General features: G+C 35.6%; 1 protein-coding gene across 1 annotated transcript in view; it reads right to left on the reverse strand.

Annotated features, from left to right (window-relative positions):
* Positions 1 to 16,677, reverse strand: part of ADAMTS19 (ADAM metallopeptidase with thrombospondin type 1 motif 19) — a 257,477-nt gene that overhangs the window by 71,703 nt on the left and 169,097 nt on the right. Inside the window, exons 11-14 of the mRNA XM_036902596.2 lie at positions 12,691 to 12,792; positions 7,237 to 7,367; positions 6,109 to 6,281; positions 135 to 262 (exon numbers count right to left, since the gene is read on the reverse strand). Coding sequence (XP_036758491.2) covers positions 135 to 262; positions 6,109 to 6,281; positions 7,237 to 7,367; positions 12,691 to 12,792 — 534 coding nt within the window. The remainder of the gene's footprint in view (positions 1 to 134; positions 263 to 6,108; positions 6,282 to 7,236; positions 7,368 to 12,690; positions 12,793 to 16,677) is intronic.

Raw genomic sequence — 16,677 nt, forward strand, 5'->3', positions numbered from 1 at the left:
AAGATCTCAGCTGAGTCAGGACTACATCCACATCCTTTGAACCTTCATGCAGAGCTTTCCACCTACTGTGCAGCTGTTCAAGGATCCCAAAACATTTCCTCAGCTGATACCTTCTCCCTTTTGGAATGTCTTACCTGACACCTGCCATTTGCACAGATATCTAATCCCTGGTAGCCACAGGAAGTTCCATCCATCACTTTTTCTGATAGAAGAATAGGCTGTTCTTTTCCAACAGGAGAGCAAAACAAGGCACATGGTTTTTCTACACACAGAGTGGATAAAAAGAAATGAGCAAAAGTTAATTCATAAACATTATTTTATCACAAGCTTGATTTTCAGAGTAAAACATATAATTCGAGGTTAATTGAGTAATGAAATACTAGAATAGATAATACTAGGGAGTTATTGTGAATAGAAGGTGAGATAATACCTGGGGGAAAAAATAGGTGTCCCATGAATATTAATCTTCTTCTTAAGAAATACAACTGCAAATTATTTTTAAAATGTATCGCCTAATATTTTTTGGCACTAAAGCTCTACCACACACAAACCAGGTATTCTTCCTGAAAAATATTTTGCACACCCCCATTTTTCACTCATATCTTTTGGAACAAACTCCCTTTTCCATGAAGCCTTTCTTGACATTTCAGTTCTAAATGCCACTGCACTAATTTTCAACATATGCATTTTGCATTTTCTTACTGAAAAGATTCCTAGAGGGAGAAAGATGAACTAAGATGAACATCTCCCCTAAGATTTTCCATTATGAGAACGTTTCGAAATAAATGCAATTCAGTCCCATGAGAACATCCACTGGAATGCGCAATTGCTGAAGTGCTAGTTAAGCTCAATCCCTTTTATCGTTCCTCAGAAAGCATGTCAGTATATATGATATCTAGGTTGACAACCACTATTCTAAGGAAAGAACATCTCTCTCTCTGTGGGCAAAATTGCAATTATTTCCAGAATCTCTTGCCTGGCTTTACTGCATCTCCATATCAGTAGGTGTTTCCAAGGGGTGAAGAGAAGTAGTCCATTTCCATATCAGTAGGTAATTACAAGGGTGAGCGAGGGCATGTCTGGACTGGAGAGGTTGGGTGGGGCCCCTTCTACTGCAGCCAGGTCATGAGCGACACGGGGGAGCAGTAGTGGACAACTGCTTGTAAGAAATGGGTTTCTCCCACTTTATTCTCCCTTTGATTTTGGTTTCAAAGGTATTTTGCCCTGGGATTTCCATCCCCAAGAGCTACACTCTCTTTCTCTCTCTCTTTTTTTTTTTTGCTTTCTGATAGATGACCCTGCTATTTTGAAGAATTCTTGAATGGCTGGCTATCTTCTCCAGTGCTTCACTAAGCAATAATGGAGGATGGTTAAAGTTAAAACACTTGCCTGCTGGGCTCAGTGAGTGGCAAAATATTTTGAAAGTGCTGTTTCTATTTGTAAGCATCCTACAGAGGAGCTGTAGTATTTGGTAACACCAGTAGTAGAATTATCCAAATCTGCAACTTCAGAGACATTTCCATGCTACATTACTACTCTATTGGCTTGACAACAGTCAGGCCCTTTACTGTTTATTAAGCTCGTATAAATAGAATGGAAAATAGTGTATAGTCTCTGACATTGATCTTTGCTTTTGTCTTCGGTAAAGTTCCACGTATGCTGATGGGATTCTATAAATACCAAATAACAGCCAGGGGCATGGAACAGGGTATCATTTTGCAAAGAGAAGACAGACAGTTAAATGAGCCTTCGGAATTGAACATTTCAAACAGTTTTCACATGTGGCTTCTGAATACTGCTCTGAACAATTCTGGGGAGTTGGAACATGGCCTTACGTGTGCATGGTTTTGAAATTTTCCTTTAAGATGCCATTATAAGCTGCAATAAAGCATTTCAGTGTGCTCTCACACCTCAAAGTAGGTTATGTTTATCCAATGACTGCTTGCTATGTTAAATCTTTGGACTTAAAAACCACTGCTATAATTGTTAACACTTTGAAAGCAGTGTGTGTGTATATATATATAATTCTCTTTTCGGAGTTTTCATTGAAGAGAGGAACAAACGAGATATATGACTAATGCTAGAAAAGTTAGTCTAGAAAATTCCATTCACATTCTAGGCAAGAATTCAGATAAAAATCTTTGGATTTCTCCTCTACAACATATTGTCGATTCACTGAGCTTAGTTTAGCTTTATAGATGACATAAACATTTGATACCAATTTTCCTTCCTGGAAGTATACCCTTGAGATGGTAGCATTATAGTGATCCATGTAACATGCCAGTACTTGGCAGGCAGGCTATGTCTTGATTTAAGAAAACAACCCTTTCCAAGATATGCATTAAACATGCATTTCAGCCAAATTTCAGCACAGTGGATGCAAAATACCTGAATGTTAAAGCCAGGTGTCTTTTTTCTCTAAAAATAAAAGCTCACCACTGCACTGACACCCTACATTTAATTCTCCCTGCCACAGATTCACATATTATATAAGAAAAACAGAAATAGCCATTTGTATTTTAAGGGGTCATGGTATTAAGACTTGGGATTTTTTAAAGAATTGTATATTCCAATTTCTTCCACAGTACCATAGTATACGATGATTATTGTTGTGTTTTTTATTCATCATGAAGACTAATGGGTTTGACTGATATGTGTTATAAAATTATAAAAAAATGCTAACCTGCTAATTATATAAATATCTATTATAGATCATTCTGACAATAAATATCATCATGTGTTAGCAGTTTCTTTAATTGTGAGTGATTTCCAACAGCTTTAGTATTTAAACTGAACCCCATCTGATTCTGTTTTTTTTAGTCTGGAAGGAACCTATGTCCTATCTCTTATTTCACATATGAGTAAATCAGTTTCAAATGAATTGAATATTATCAAATTGCACAGCCAGTTAGAGGCAGAGACAGGATTAACCTTCAAATGGTAAGATGATGATTTGGATGATTGGAAGTCATATTGATTCTATTTTTACAATAAAAAGACATTGCTCCTCTGTTCGAATTAACAAATACTCATCAGAAACCCAGAAACAGAGGGAATACAGACACATTAAAATCTGCTACAACATTGCACTGGGAAGGGGCACACACCCAATTTGGAGGATCAGGGGGATTTTTTTTCCTAGACATTTGACATAAACTGAGTCCAAAAAAATCAGTAGGAGTTTTCAATGTAAATAAATGGGGAGAGAGAGATCAAAGCTTCAGAAATCAAAGGTATTTATGCCAAGAAACTAGCATGTTTACAGGCCCAGAAATAAGAGAGCACACTGTATATGAGGGAGTTAATGGAATTCAGCCTGGCTGCACTGGAGATAACAGAGGGAGCGAAGGAAATGAGGCAAGAGCAGTTAAAGGGGGACACAAAATGGCCTTATAACCAGGTAATAAAGCTCGAGACTGGTCCTCAGAGCAACGGGACTCATGGGCTCATGCTCAATCAGGGAGCAGACCAAGGAGGGTCATGTTGGGCACGTTATGTTAGGCACTTGGGTCTGTACCTGAAGAGTCAGGGGAAGCCTCTGAAGTGCTTTAAGTGGGAGGTTAATAGAAGTGTGTATCTACATTTCATATAAAGATCTCTAAGCTGTCCTATGAAGAGTGAATTGAGGCAGAGAAGAGTAGAAGCAGAAAGGCTGCTTTGGAGCCCCTAGCGTAGGCCAAGGGAGAGAATCTGGGACCTGGAAGTTCGAATCGGGAGAGTGGAGAGGGAGCGGAGAGAGATTCCGGAGGTAAAGTAGTAAGGCATGGCGATGGGCTAACACTGAGATGGAAATGCTAAGAATGGCATACATCGCTAGCTTGTGCAACTGAAAAGCTGGTACAACCCTCAGTGAGACAGGAGACACCCAAGAGGGTCAGAAGAGGCATGGACTGCAAGGATTATGATCATGACTTTAGTCTTAAACTTGTAGATATCCAAGTAGAAATATCAAGTAGGAAATCGTACATAGAAGTTTGGAGCTCAAAGGAAAAATGTGGCTGAAGACATAAATTCATGAGTTATTTGCATATTTGAACTCATGGGGATAGATAATTGATGAGGTTGCCTACGAAGAAAATGCAGAGTGAAAACATAAGCCTCAGCGACAGGAAGGAGGAGCAGCACACCCCAGAAAGAGAGACAGGAAGCCAAGGCGGTGCTGTGCCATGGAAATAAAGACACATGAGTGTCTCAAGAACCAAGTGTGGCTACTCATTAGAAGGTATTTGAAAGGATAAGCATGAAGGGCCCTGGAAACCATTCATTAGACTGAATTTCCATGAAAGTCCTTGTTGACATTAGTGAGATTTGTGCTGATTGAATCCAGCTTGAAAGTAAAGAAACAGGGAGCTGGAAAACAAGACAGCTCTTTGGAGAAATATCTGTGAGGGGCAAGAGGGTGAGTGTACCAGTCCGAGGTGGCTGTATGTTTTCAGGAAGGTTTGTGTTTTTTACTGGAGGTGTCCTAAATATGTTTACAAATTGAATGTGAAAGATCACAGCAAACAGATTAAACACACAGGAGAAACCAGGGACAGTCCGTAAGCCACCTGAAAGAGGGAAGATGGGGACGGACACCCAAGGCACAGTTGGGGAGAGTGGCTTTGGGATGGAAGAACCAAAATTTTGCTGCAGAGTAGAAGACAGATGGAATACCTGCAGATACAGTTAGGCTTATGTATTTGTTAGCAAGAAAATGAGGCGGTAATCATTTGATGGCTACTGCCCCTAGACCCCCATTATGTAGATGAACAATTTTCCCTATTGTTTGGCTGGTTCCATTAGTGCTCACATGCTCATGGTTATACCGAGAGAATGGTTTTGTCAGATGGGTGCACGAAATCGAAAAACAATGGAATTCAGGCTAGTACCACGAGGGTTGCTGAAACAATGGAAGGCACAGTCCAAACTGACCAAGTGGAGAAAAGGAAAGGAGAGACTAGGGGCGCAGTGGTCAGTTAAGTCACAGAATTCACCACCATGTTTGCTCGCTGTAACTCAAACCCAAGCCCACTGGTCACGGGCAAGAATGATCATTCTTAAGTAACAAGGCAACATATCATTTTCCTAAAATTCTTTATCTGAAATAATGAAAGATTTAAGGAAAGTTGCAAAAACAGAGAGGAGAGGTTTCATATACCTTTCCCCCCAGTTTCCCCCGAGGGTTACCCCTGGGTAGCCGTAGTACAGTAGCAAACCCAGGAGCCTGGCATTGGCACCTGGAGGTCAAGAATTCCATGCTGTTTCATCGCATGTGGATATTTTTCAACCACCTCTACCGTCAATACCGAACTATTCTATCAGCACACAGTTCTCCCTCATGCTACCCTTTATAGTTATAATGCTACCCATTCCTCTCCCCACCACCTTCCCTGACTCCTGGTGACCATGAATCTCTCCGTGTTACATGTCTATAGTTTTGTCATTTCAAGAATGTCATGTAGATGGAATCATCCAGTATGTGACCTTCTAGGATGTGCTCTTTTCAATTAGCATAATGCTCTAAAACCTACCATGTCATTGCACAGATCAACAGTCTGTTCCTTTCATTGCTGCATAATACCCCACGGTATTATCAAGGGATATACTTCAGCATGGCTGACCATTTAGCTACTAGAACCTTTCTGGTTGTTTCCAGTTTTTGGCTATTAAAAAAAACAAACAAAAAACTATGAACAGGATTTCTTTATGGTCACCAATTTTCAATTTTCTGGGATAACTGCCCAGGCCTGTGTTTCCTAATTGTATCGTAGGTATATACTTAGTTACTTAAGAAACTGCCAAGCTGTTTTTCAGAGTGGCTGTACCCTTTTTACATTCCTACCAGCAATGACAAATCCACTTTCTGCACTTCCTCACCAGCATTTTGGACTGTCACTCTTCCTTATTTTAGTTCATCTAACTGGTGTGTAATAATAACTCTATATTTTTTACACATTTTTTTTTAGTCAGTGCTTGTGGTTGTTGTATGTCAGTAAAGTTTAGAAAAAATAAAGCTCTAAAATAGCTGGAATACAGTCTGTAAAATAACATTTACTATTATTGTGAAGCACCTTGCAAATCCAGAGGTCTACTTGAATAAGATGGGGATGAGCTGGTTGGCCATACCTTCATCCAGGACAGCTTGCCACTGAAGTACATGCTTTGGGTACGAAGTTCTAACACTATAGGCCTGACATTGCCAGTCTCTGAATCCAGGCAAACCTGCAGGACAAGGTGGATTCTCACATATTCTGTATTGTTTTCTGGGACCATTACAATCCCTTGCTTCAGAACCTAGCCTAGAAAAGATAGTACAAATAATCAATTTTATCTTTTTTAAAAAAATATTTGTTACTCATTAAAAAAATGAAAAGGTATTAAATTAATAAGGTTAAATCCTTTGTAGGAAATCTACTTTGGAAAATGTGGACACACTAAGTGACTGGTGATAGTAGGGAATCTATATGTTTAGTTTTTTTAAAACTTCTTCTTTTTTCCAATTCTTGATGAATTTAACTTCCAAAATACATGAGAAAATAAAAGCCAACTTTCCCTGAAAATGATACAGAATAGTAAAGGGCAGAGGCTGGGGGCAAAATAGAAAGCCTGCAATTCCCACAAAAGAGTCTGGTTCTAAGAATTATTAAGGAGATGCTTCTAATGTCTTCATATACATTCTTTTAAATTGCTTGTGAAGGAGTTGGGACACTGAGACCACACCAAGAGTTAAAGCATAAGCTGTAATGACTTTCTCACACAGCTTTCTCTCTAGGCTTTCCTAGAACCACTCTAGGAGTGATGGGGTTGAGCGTGCTGATCTTGTAAGGCTCTCTGTCTGTACATGTGCTTAAATGTTCTCATTTGTCATCACTCCTGGCTTCTACTGACATTCATTTTGTTTCCCTTCCCTCCTTTTCTGAGGTCCTAGCATCTTCCTGCTCTTCTCACAGTTCCTTTAAGTGTTGACTAACTGTTAATACATGTTTCCTTGCTCACTTAAGCACATTTGATTTGGTTACTCAAGAAATTACCCCCATACAGCATTTATTTGTTCTCAGAAAGGTGGTCTTATTTTCTTCTCAACAGGGAGTTTTTATGCAAAATAGATAAATGGAGGGACTTTTCTGTTTTTCAACATGCAGTAGGTTTTCAAGGGCCTCTTTTGCTTTCTAACATGATTTATCAGTAAAACCTTTGCATTTCAAAAATGAGGGAGAAAAATGCCCTCCCCCAATGCAGGAGCTGTGCGTTTACCCAAGACATTTGCGCTCTCGACTGCTGATCCCAGAACTGCAGGTCCAGCTACAGGGGCTCCACGTGCTCCACTCTCCGGCCACATGTCCAGGTGCTGGGGTCCTGCTGGTACATTCTCCAGCCTTACACCACTATTCCAAAAGTTATGTCTTAGGTGAACAAATCAGGGCACAATGGAAAATCATTCACTGGCTTATAGAGTCACTGGAATTGCAATTAATTCAGGTCTACTGGAGCCCCAAACATGGGGAATTGAAAAAGAACAAAAATAAGTTGGTGCTTGCTTATTGTCAAGGTCATACAAGGGTCCCTTCTCCCATGCCTCATGTCAGGTCATACAGTCTTTTCATGCAAACAGCACACATAATTTGTACTGTAGCCCTGATAATTCAGTACTTAGGATGGAGATGGAATTTGGGGCTGAACAGGCTGGAGAGAAAAACTAACATGTTCTAAGATACCTCATGATTTAAAAGGGAAGGGTAAAGAAAGACAGTCAAATACAAGAATGGAAAAAAATAAGATCTAAATGTCCTTCTAGGGTGAACCAGAAAACTTAGGAATTTTGATTTGAAATGTCAGTGATTCTGGGTACTCTCATTCCTTGTAATAAGAACAACATTGATTTAATTTTAGCACTTTTCTTTATGCCTTTTAAATTTTTTCTGAAAGAGCTCCCATCAAATTCAAGCATTAACATTATAGCAAATTTTCTTTTGAAAGCTGTTTTATTCAAAAGATGTGGGCAATGAGATGCTTTGAGATGCTTGCATTTTACTCCAATTATACATACTTTGTGCCTAGTAGCTAAGAATGACACCCATATAAGGAGAGACAGGAGTGTGCTCATTCTTTCTCATCTTTTCCACTAACTTTAAACTAAAGCAGCAAAAGAGGATATTTCCTTGGTCACTGAGGAAGGGCTGCCAGAATTTGGTGGGAAGACTATTAGAAATTCTCCTTATTCCTGGAAAATCAGAGGTATGATGGTCACTGCAAACATGTTAAAGTTAAAAATTAATTGAACAAAATCATGTTAAGAATAATAAGATCAGCAAAATTTAGATTAGTGATTATATAATAATGGGGGTGTTGAACAAGTTGATCCTACTAGCTGTAAATAATTTTCTACACTTAATGACAACATGATTTCTAAGGGATTTAAGGAAATAACAGAAACATTCTTATCCTCAGGTTTCATATTTCAAAATGTGAACAATAATCATGTTTACCTAACAGACTTTTTGCAGGGCTTGAATGAAGCACTAAACACAGGCATAGCCCATACTAAGGATTTAATAAGTGTTAACAATAATAATAGTAGTAGTAGTAGTAGTAATAAATTATATGTATCATGTTATTAATAAGCTTCCAGAAATCTAACCAAAATTCTATTCATTCTGATTTTATTGACCTTTAAAATTGATTTTGAGAAAATATTTTTAATTTACTAGAAGTATTTAGAAAAGTATGCTATAGAGTTCTATATTGATATACTAAGATTGTCTGAAATGAACTGAGATTTTGTATGAAGAGTTAATCTGAAATCTGAAAAGTGGGGAAAAGAGCCAGCACAAACTTTTAAGCAACTTATTGATTTTTTAAGGATTTAACTATGTTATGCCACTCATGGAAAAAAAAAAAATTCAATGTGGAAGCTGTCCAAACTTAAAATGGCCAATTGTTTTGGCCTACTTTTTCTCAGAGTGCATATCATAGCTCCTTGCCCATTTAGCAGCAAGCTGGCATAGAAGGGTTGGGCTACAGTTCACAGTAGACTAAAAATATTCTGGGAAAGACCAGGATCTAGACTTGCACATTGCTTAAACTAGACCACATCTGGCAGATGAAGAGAAATGGAAACAGACAGGCAAGCCAAATTTGCATATAAAAATCAGTCAAGTTTAAAGAAAGCACAACAAAGCACTTATAGCTCATCACCTTAGAGATAACCACACCTGTGGATGAAACTTTCTGTGTTTCAGCACTGAGGAACCATTTAATATCCTATTGGGTAATGCTTTTCTTAAATTTTCTAGCAGCACATTTTGTTTAATTTTTAATTTTTAGCCTCAAAAAAGATATTGCATGGTTTTAAAAACTCAAAATTTTCCTATCTCCTTATTCAGTCATTTATGAAAATGCTAAAGGAATATATAATACAGATTATTTCTGAGACAGTAAAAAACAGTTGACTGTATTTCTATTCTCTCAAATTTCATGTGGGTATGAAAACAACCAGTTGGAAGAAGTCTGTGAAGATGTCATAGGAAGCATTATATTCCAATTAAATCTTGTGCATACCCCGTTGGAAGACAGAAGGGGAAAGAAGGCAATAAATTCTACATACGCAAATTTGGGATTGCAAGGATGTTACAGTCTTTATTTTTTCAATAAAGAATGATGATGGTAACTTCATGAATCTCAATTTAGTAAAGTAAATGACTAAAATATATTACGTAGCATCCTTCAAGACGAATCTGAAATTCTAGTAAATTGCTTTTAACTTTTATTTTCCCTCCTCAAATTCCTAGCAAATATTTTAACTAAAAAGCATATACTTCTTGTTGTTTTTTTTTTTTTTTTACCAAATCATTTATCAACTCTTTAACTTCTGTGAAATGTAAATGTAAACACAGATGATAGCATTATAAAGAAGAAAGGAGAAGGAAAAACAGGGTGCTTTTATATGGAAATGCTGTGTATAAACAGATAAATCCCTACCTTCACAATCATTTCAATTTTAGAATTTTGTAGGCATCTTCTCAGACTTAATGATATACTCTTAGATGAACTAGTTATACAGCTAGGTTAACATCCCTGAAGAGTAACACATTACAAAATTCTCAGCTTTGTTTCTTGGTTTGGAATGTACCAAACTAGGAGTGTTCAGTGCAAGGTTGAAAGCATTCAAATATTTTAGCACTACAGCACTCAAATGCCAAGTACTGAAAGCTATTTTCATGATGGCTCCTACAACAGCTGGAACAGATGGATGTCTGAAGCCTGAGGAACTGAGAAGTTCATTAGTTATTTCAATCGACAAAGTATTACAAAACAACTGAAAGAATATCATTAGCATGATTATAGGGATATAAAATGTTTTATTTTTGATGAGCAATTACAATTTTGATTGCTGAAAGATAAGGTTATTTTAGAGACCTCAAGAATGCGAAATTTTCTCACAAATATCGGAAGAAACAAACAGAAAAACAGGATACCAGATTATTAAAGTGAAGATATTTTGTTATTAAAGAACTAAGTAAGACAAATGGGTTGTGTGATGTTTGAATATGGCTGACTCTTACTGCTTCTGATTTAAGGGATGAAAATTATTGCTGATACAGTTTTATGATTCAAGCAATAAATTACTCAGCATAATACCATGAGGCTTGCCTAATATCCATATAATATTGTACTTCTGTGTATAATATTAACAAATAAAATCAACCCAAATTCTGACTTTCCATATAAGCTTAAAGAAAAACACTTGGCACAGTAAACAACTGACATATTTTACTGAAATTTGCTATCAAGGAACTGTTTTCTTATTGATTGTATCTAATGATAAAACATTTCTAGTCTTCATTTTTATATTTTGGAATTATCCAATTTGTACATTGTTTCTTTTTTTTTTTGAGAGGGCATCTCTCATATTTATTGATCAAATGGTTGTTAACAACAATAAAATTCTGTATAGGGGACTCAATGCACAATTATTAATGAAACCCAAGCCTAATTCTCAACAGTCTCCAATCTTCTGAAGCATAACGAACAAGTTCTTACATAGTGAATAAGTTCTTACATGGTGAACAGTGCAAGGACAGTCATATCACAGAAACTTTTGGTTTTGATCATGCATCATGAACTATAAACAATCAAGTCAGATATGATTATTCGTTTGATTTTTATACTTGATTTATATGTGAATTCCACATTTCTCCCTTATTATTATTATTATTTTAATAAAATGCTAAGTGGCAGGTAGATGCAAGATAAAGGTAGAAAACATAATTTAGTCCAGTAAGAGGGCATTGTTTCTTTTTTTTAATGAAACAAATCATATCAGTAATGAATGACTACACACTTATATCAAACAATCCAGAAATGTCTGGGAGAAAAGTTATATTCACTCTCACCTTTGGTTGCTTTACTCCTATTCATCAATTCCACTTCCTTCCCAAGAGCTAACTATACAAAGTGCAGTTTGGAGTTCATATCCTAAAACTACTCTGTGTGTTTAAAATGTATACTTTGTGTATGCGCTCACATCCCTATACAAACTGCATTTTTTCTTAAATTTCAAATGGTATCATAAAGTATCAATTTTTCTGACATGCCTATGTAGTAACTAGTCTTGTAGATCTTCTCATGTTAGTACTTATGTATCTACCTATTTGTTTTAACAGCTACACTGTAACCATTCCTCAGATGAGGAAGAACAATAAAGTGAATGTTTTAATTGTTTATTTCTTATCATTGCAAATTGCACCCTTACATAAGCATTTGCATGTGTGCATGTGACTCTGTGTGCACGTGTGTAAGTAGTTCTTTAGGACAAAATTCCAGAAGTGGAATTGCTAGATTTCAATTTTGTCCATTTTTTCAAATCAATGTGTGTTTAAATTCTACATAACCTGATTTTTTTTTACCAAGTAATTCACCCCAAGTAATCTTTATGTTGTTGCTTCTTTTCAAATATAATAAATATTCATTTTCTTCAGAAGCAAAGTTTCTTATATCTAATGAGTAGTAATAAGTGTTCCACCTTTCCTTAATTGAGTACAAATTAGAAAATTATGTGAAGTATTGAACTGTTATCTTTTGATTAAATTGACTATGATTGTAAGTTTATGTGAGATCTAGCTCTTTTATATTCTTGAAAAGAAATGTTTCAACAATTATTTTATATGGAAAAATACAGTAGTAATTTCCCATAACCTTATCATGTACATTAAATGACTAAGCCAAATATTTACTAGTCCCCAAAATATCAATTAGAAATTTTACTTATGCTTGAAATGGACATAGTAAACGGCTCTCCCGAGACAATATTTTATCCCTGGAAGGATTTATCAGCTCTGAGTTTTACTATTTATGCTATTATTAGTGATTAATTTATATACGATTTAATTTAAATAGTAAAACACTACAAATTCTTTTGTTAAAGTGTATAAACACGTATCTGACTCAGCATTCTTATAATCAACAATAAAAAAGAACTGTACTGACATTTAAAAAAATCACGGATTTGAAAAAACAAAAGTTAAAATTTAAAATAAATGACATGCTGAAATGGTTATAGATACTAAATGTACTCCACTAGTGCTAAGAGGCCTACGTAAGTTACAGGCAGGAGACAATGTCCTGCCAGGAGAAATGGCAGGAGAAGATGTGAGTTTCTTAAGTTCCATTTGCTATTGTTATGAGCTCTAAGCAACACAGATGACTTACCTTCCCGGCGTCACAGTCAGTCCCATCCATTGGTGGATCTAGTTTGGTTCTGCATTCTTTCTCTCCTTCTACCTTGCACCACAACCCTGTGCAAATAACATGCTGAAAACAAGGGCACAATAAGCTAATAAGGGGAAGGTAGCACATTTTTGAGGCTAAGTCAATAGTTTGTGAGAAAGCTACTTTGATGGAACACAAATTATCTGAAGAAAAAGAAGCCTTGGGAACTTTTAGTAGTGAACTTATATTGAAACAGCACATGGTTCATTTAAAGTGATGAGATTGATACATGAAAATAGAAAGCCTGCCTAATATGTTGAAATATATTTAAATTTCTGTCCGTGACACAGATGTGATTATACAAGATTAAGTAGCCACAAAAGAAACATGCAAACTAAAAAGCATTATTTGTACCATTGTATGTACCAAGCTGGAGAATTAAAGTGATGCATTTGTGGTATGAATTTAATGCCTCCTATCCGAAAACCTGTCCTTACTTATGCTCTCTGCTTTATGCTTAAACCCCATGGTTAGTACTTCATTATTTCATCATGTAGTCTTGTCCTGGACAATACAGAGATTCTTTGTAAACTGTTATCAGTTATTTTTACTTCCCTATGAATGAGTTCTACAGCTCTAGAATACAAGGAACTTTTTCTAGGGCCAAGTTGAAGGGAATAAAATATATGTATCTGGGATAAAGCAGCAGAGAAATAGCAACACGAAAGAAAAGAACTCTAAGGAAATGCAAAAGGGAAACCTGTGAGAAACCTGAGCCACAACGACTGTGGCTAGCTCACAGACACAGAGGCACAACTGCTACATTCTTAAAGACGGTTGAAGCTTTTTAGACACAAGCATATTGTTAACAAATTGCATAGAAATATGAAACCCATGGGGGTATTTACAGGTGATTAGAGTAATCTATAGTGAGATGATTATATTACTGCCTATCCAGGTATGTGGGGAATAGAGTGGAAGAGCACAGGTCAATAGACTGAGCAAGTGTACGGCAGGGTAAAAGACATACTGTGTAACGGGAGGAGGCGTACACGGTGAGGGAGCACTGAACACGATTTTAAAGATAGAAGAACCAGATCTTGAATGCCAAGAAGGAAAAGACTCCATATTTGGAGGGAAAAAGATGCTACTTAGCAGTTGCCCAGCAGGTTGATAAGATAAAAAGGCTATTTTAGGAGGCTTACATTGGTGGTGGTGTTCCAAACAGTCTAACAATCACTGCAAAGTTAAAATTAACCCATGACCCAAATCCATTAAATATTTTGGGAAAGATATATTTAAACTAATGTTTCAAGCAGGTCTGTTACAACTCTAATACAACTGGGATTTGTCACAACTCTCAAAATACTATTTTCCTCTACTTCATTTATTTTAAAAATTTGGGTTTTTGAAATGTTTGTAAACTCTTAAAAATTCAATAGCCTGTGGCAAGAGTGTGATATATTTTATTTACCTTATTTTATTTGCTGTGACAGTTTTTCTGCTTCAAAATATTTTATACAAATACATCTCATTATGCTGAGGCTATAACTTATGTGCTTTCACTACACATAATCATTTACCTGAAAGTCATCCAGGACCTTATTTTAAAGAATGCCTAAAATAAATTGCTTCTCTGCTGTATTTTGGACCTTGGAAATAAACAGGGAGGATAACTGTTTATTGTGTACTTTTGTAGACACATTTATATGTGAATTATGGATCTCTAACCTGAGAATTTTAGTTCCTAAGTTTTTTTTTCCTCCCATGACCTTGCTGTTAAAGGATGTTTTTTAGTCATGGGGCTAAATGCTGTATTTTCCATCATAGAATTTTTGCTTTACTCACATTCAATAAAGCTTAGCTGTGATAACATGAATTATTTTAGTCAAGTTCACCAGTCAACCAATGCATACTGAACTAAAAAGAAAAGGTTCTTTTCTATTGTCGTTTGAGAGTAACACTTGCCTGTTTAACACTGTTGGTGGTCTAAATTCTGACCTGCCACCATTATCTGCTATTCAAAACAGCAGGTACTCTAATTGATTCCCACTGAGGCACTGAGAACATAAAAGCAAACTTGGCAGCTTTTCAAGATAAGCACAGTCATGTAGAATAAATCTCTCAGAGGAGATCTTTTTACCCTTTATATTCTGCAGGTCTGGGGAGCTTATGCTAAATAAATGACAGCCTCTTCTAAAAAAAATTACTCAGATTTAGGGTTTCAAAACAAATTGTCAAAAGCAAGAAAATGTTGAAGCAAGAGTATGGACTGTTTTCACCTTGAGAGATGGACTGTTTCGGATGTATGATATGAGAGCTCTGTAATAGAAAGCCCTTTCTTAAGATAATGGGGTGCAGGGTCGGGTATTTTGTTAGAACCAAACACTCTATGTTACACAGACCAGAGTCAAATATTTTTTTCAACTTAATTGCTGAAGCCACTTAATATGTTGTCCATTAATAGCAGAACTTTAAAACTCAAATGCTTTGCATAGTAAACCAGGATAGAAATGCACAATTCAGAATCTTCTAGCAAATAAAAACAGTACAACATTCCTTTTTTATTTTTATCTAAAAGAAGACTATAAACAGTATATATGAATTTCAAGTAGGCTTTTAAAATGTTACATAAAAATACTATACATCTATAGCGCAATAGTTTAAATGGAAGGTTACTTGTCCTTGTAAAATTATCATAAAATTTATCTTCAAGGATAACCTGGACCCATGTCTTTCTTTATATAAGCATGTAGTTCCATTAAGATGTTCTGAAATTCATGTTAAAATAAAAAAATATTAAGTGCACATACATAGAAATAACACTTAAATCTTGGACATGTAAAGCATTCTTCCATTTATTACCTCCCAAAACATATTTTCAATAACTTAACAGTTGATTATAAAGGTAATTCAGTGTGGGATAATATTTTCAAAACATCCTTTTCTATCACAGAACACCTTAGTATTATTAAGGTTGGAATAAAGGACGTGGGCAGAGAGGGGGGTGTATTTAAAAAAAGAAAAAAAAAAGAAATAATGAAAAACAGAAGAAGAATAAAAAATAAAAATCTAAAAAGAAACGTTTCACAAGAAATTGTACAAACCTGAAAACTCATATAAAATGGAAAAATATTTTTTAAAACTTATAAAAAACAGTGAAACTTACTAAAATAGGCCTAAGAAGTAGAGAACCTAAACTATTCTGTAACCACAGAATACTTAAAATAGATTGCTAAAAACCTTTCCTCAAAGAATGTATTTCATTCAAAAACTAACAATCTTTCAAAAAATTTAGATTCTCAATTTATATTTACACTCTAGTAAACAGAAAAAGAGGGAACAGTTCTAAACAAACAGTTCTAAATCAGACAGGGATTTTAAAAGAAAGTGAAAATACTGATCTACCCTATTTATTAAATTAGATTTAAAATGCTAAATAAGTTTTAACAGACTGAATCCAGCAAAGCATAAAAAAATGAACTATGACCATGTTGGGTTTTACTCAGAATACAAGGTTATTATAACATAATTGATGTATGCAATCAAGCAACATCAATAGCTTTAAAATCTATGATTTTTATATTAACAGATAAAAGCATATGATATAATTCACATCTATTCATTAAAAAGAAAAATCTTAGCAAACTACCCATTAAAGGGAATGTCTTCATGATTAATGGACATCCAGGAAAATCTACAGCAAACATCATCAAAAACAGTATAATGTTGGGAGCTTTCTTTCAAGATTAGTTAAATGGCAAAGATGGCATCTTGGCACAAATATAAGGAAGTGAATACATGATGTACTGAAAGTGGCAAGAGAAAGTAAAAATACCTGCCAATTGAGACACCTGAACTCAGCAAAAATTTTAAGTTACGGCTAAGTAATCTTTTAAGGAAACAAAACTGTTTACCACTAACGGATCTGCCCAAAAGGAACTTCTAAATGATGCACTTTAAGGAAAAATATGATCTCATAAGAAA

Source organism: Manis pentadactyla, chromosome 13 (genome assembly GCF_030020395.1).
Source record: "Manis pentadactyla isolate mManPen7 chromosome 13, mManPen7.hap1, whole genome shotgun sequence".
NCBI lineage: Eukaryota > Metazoa > Chordata > Mammalia > Pholidota > Manidae > Manis > Manis pentadactyla.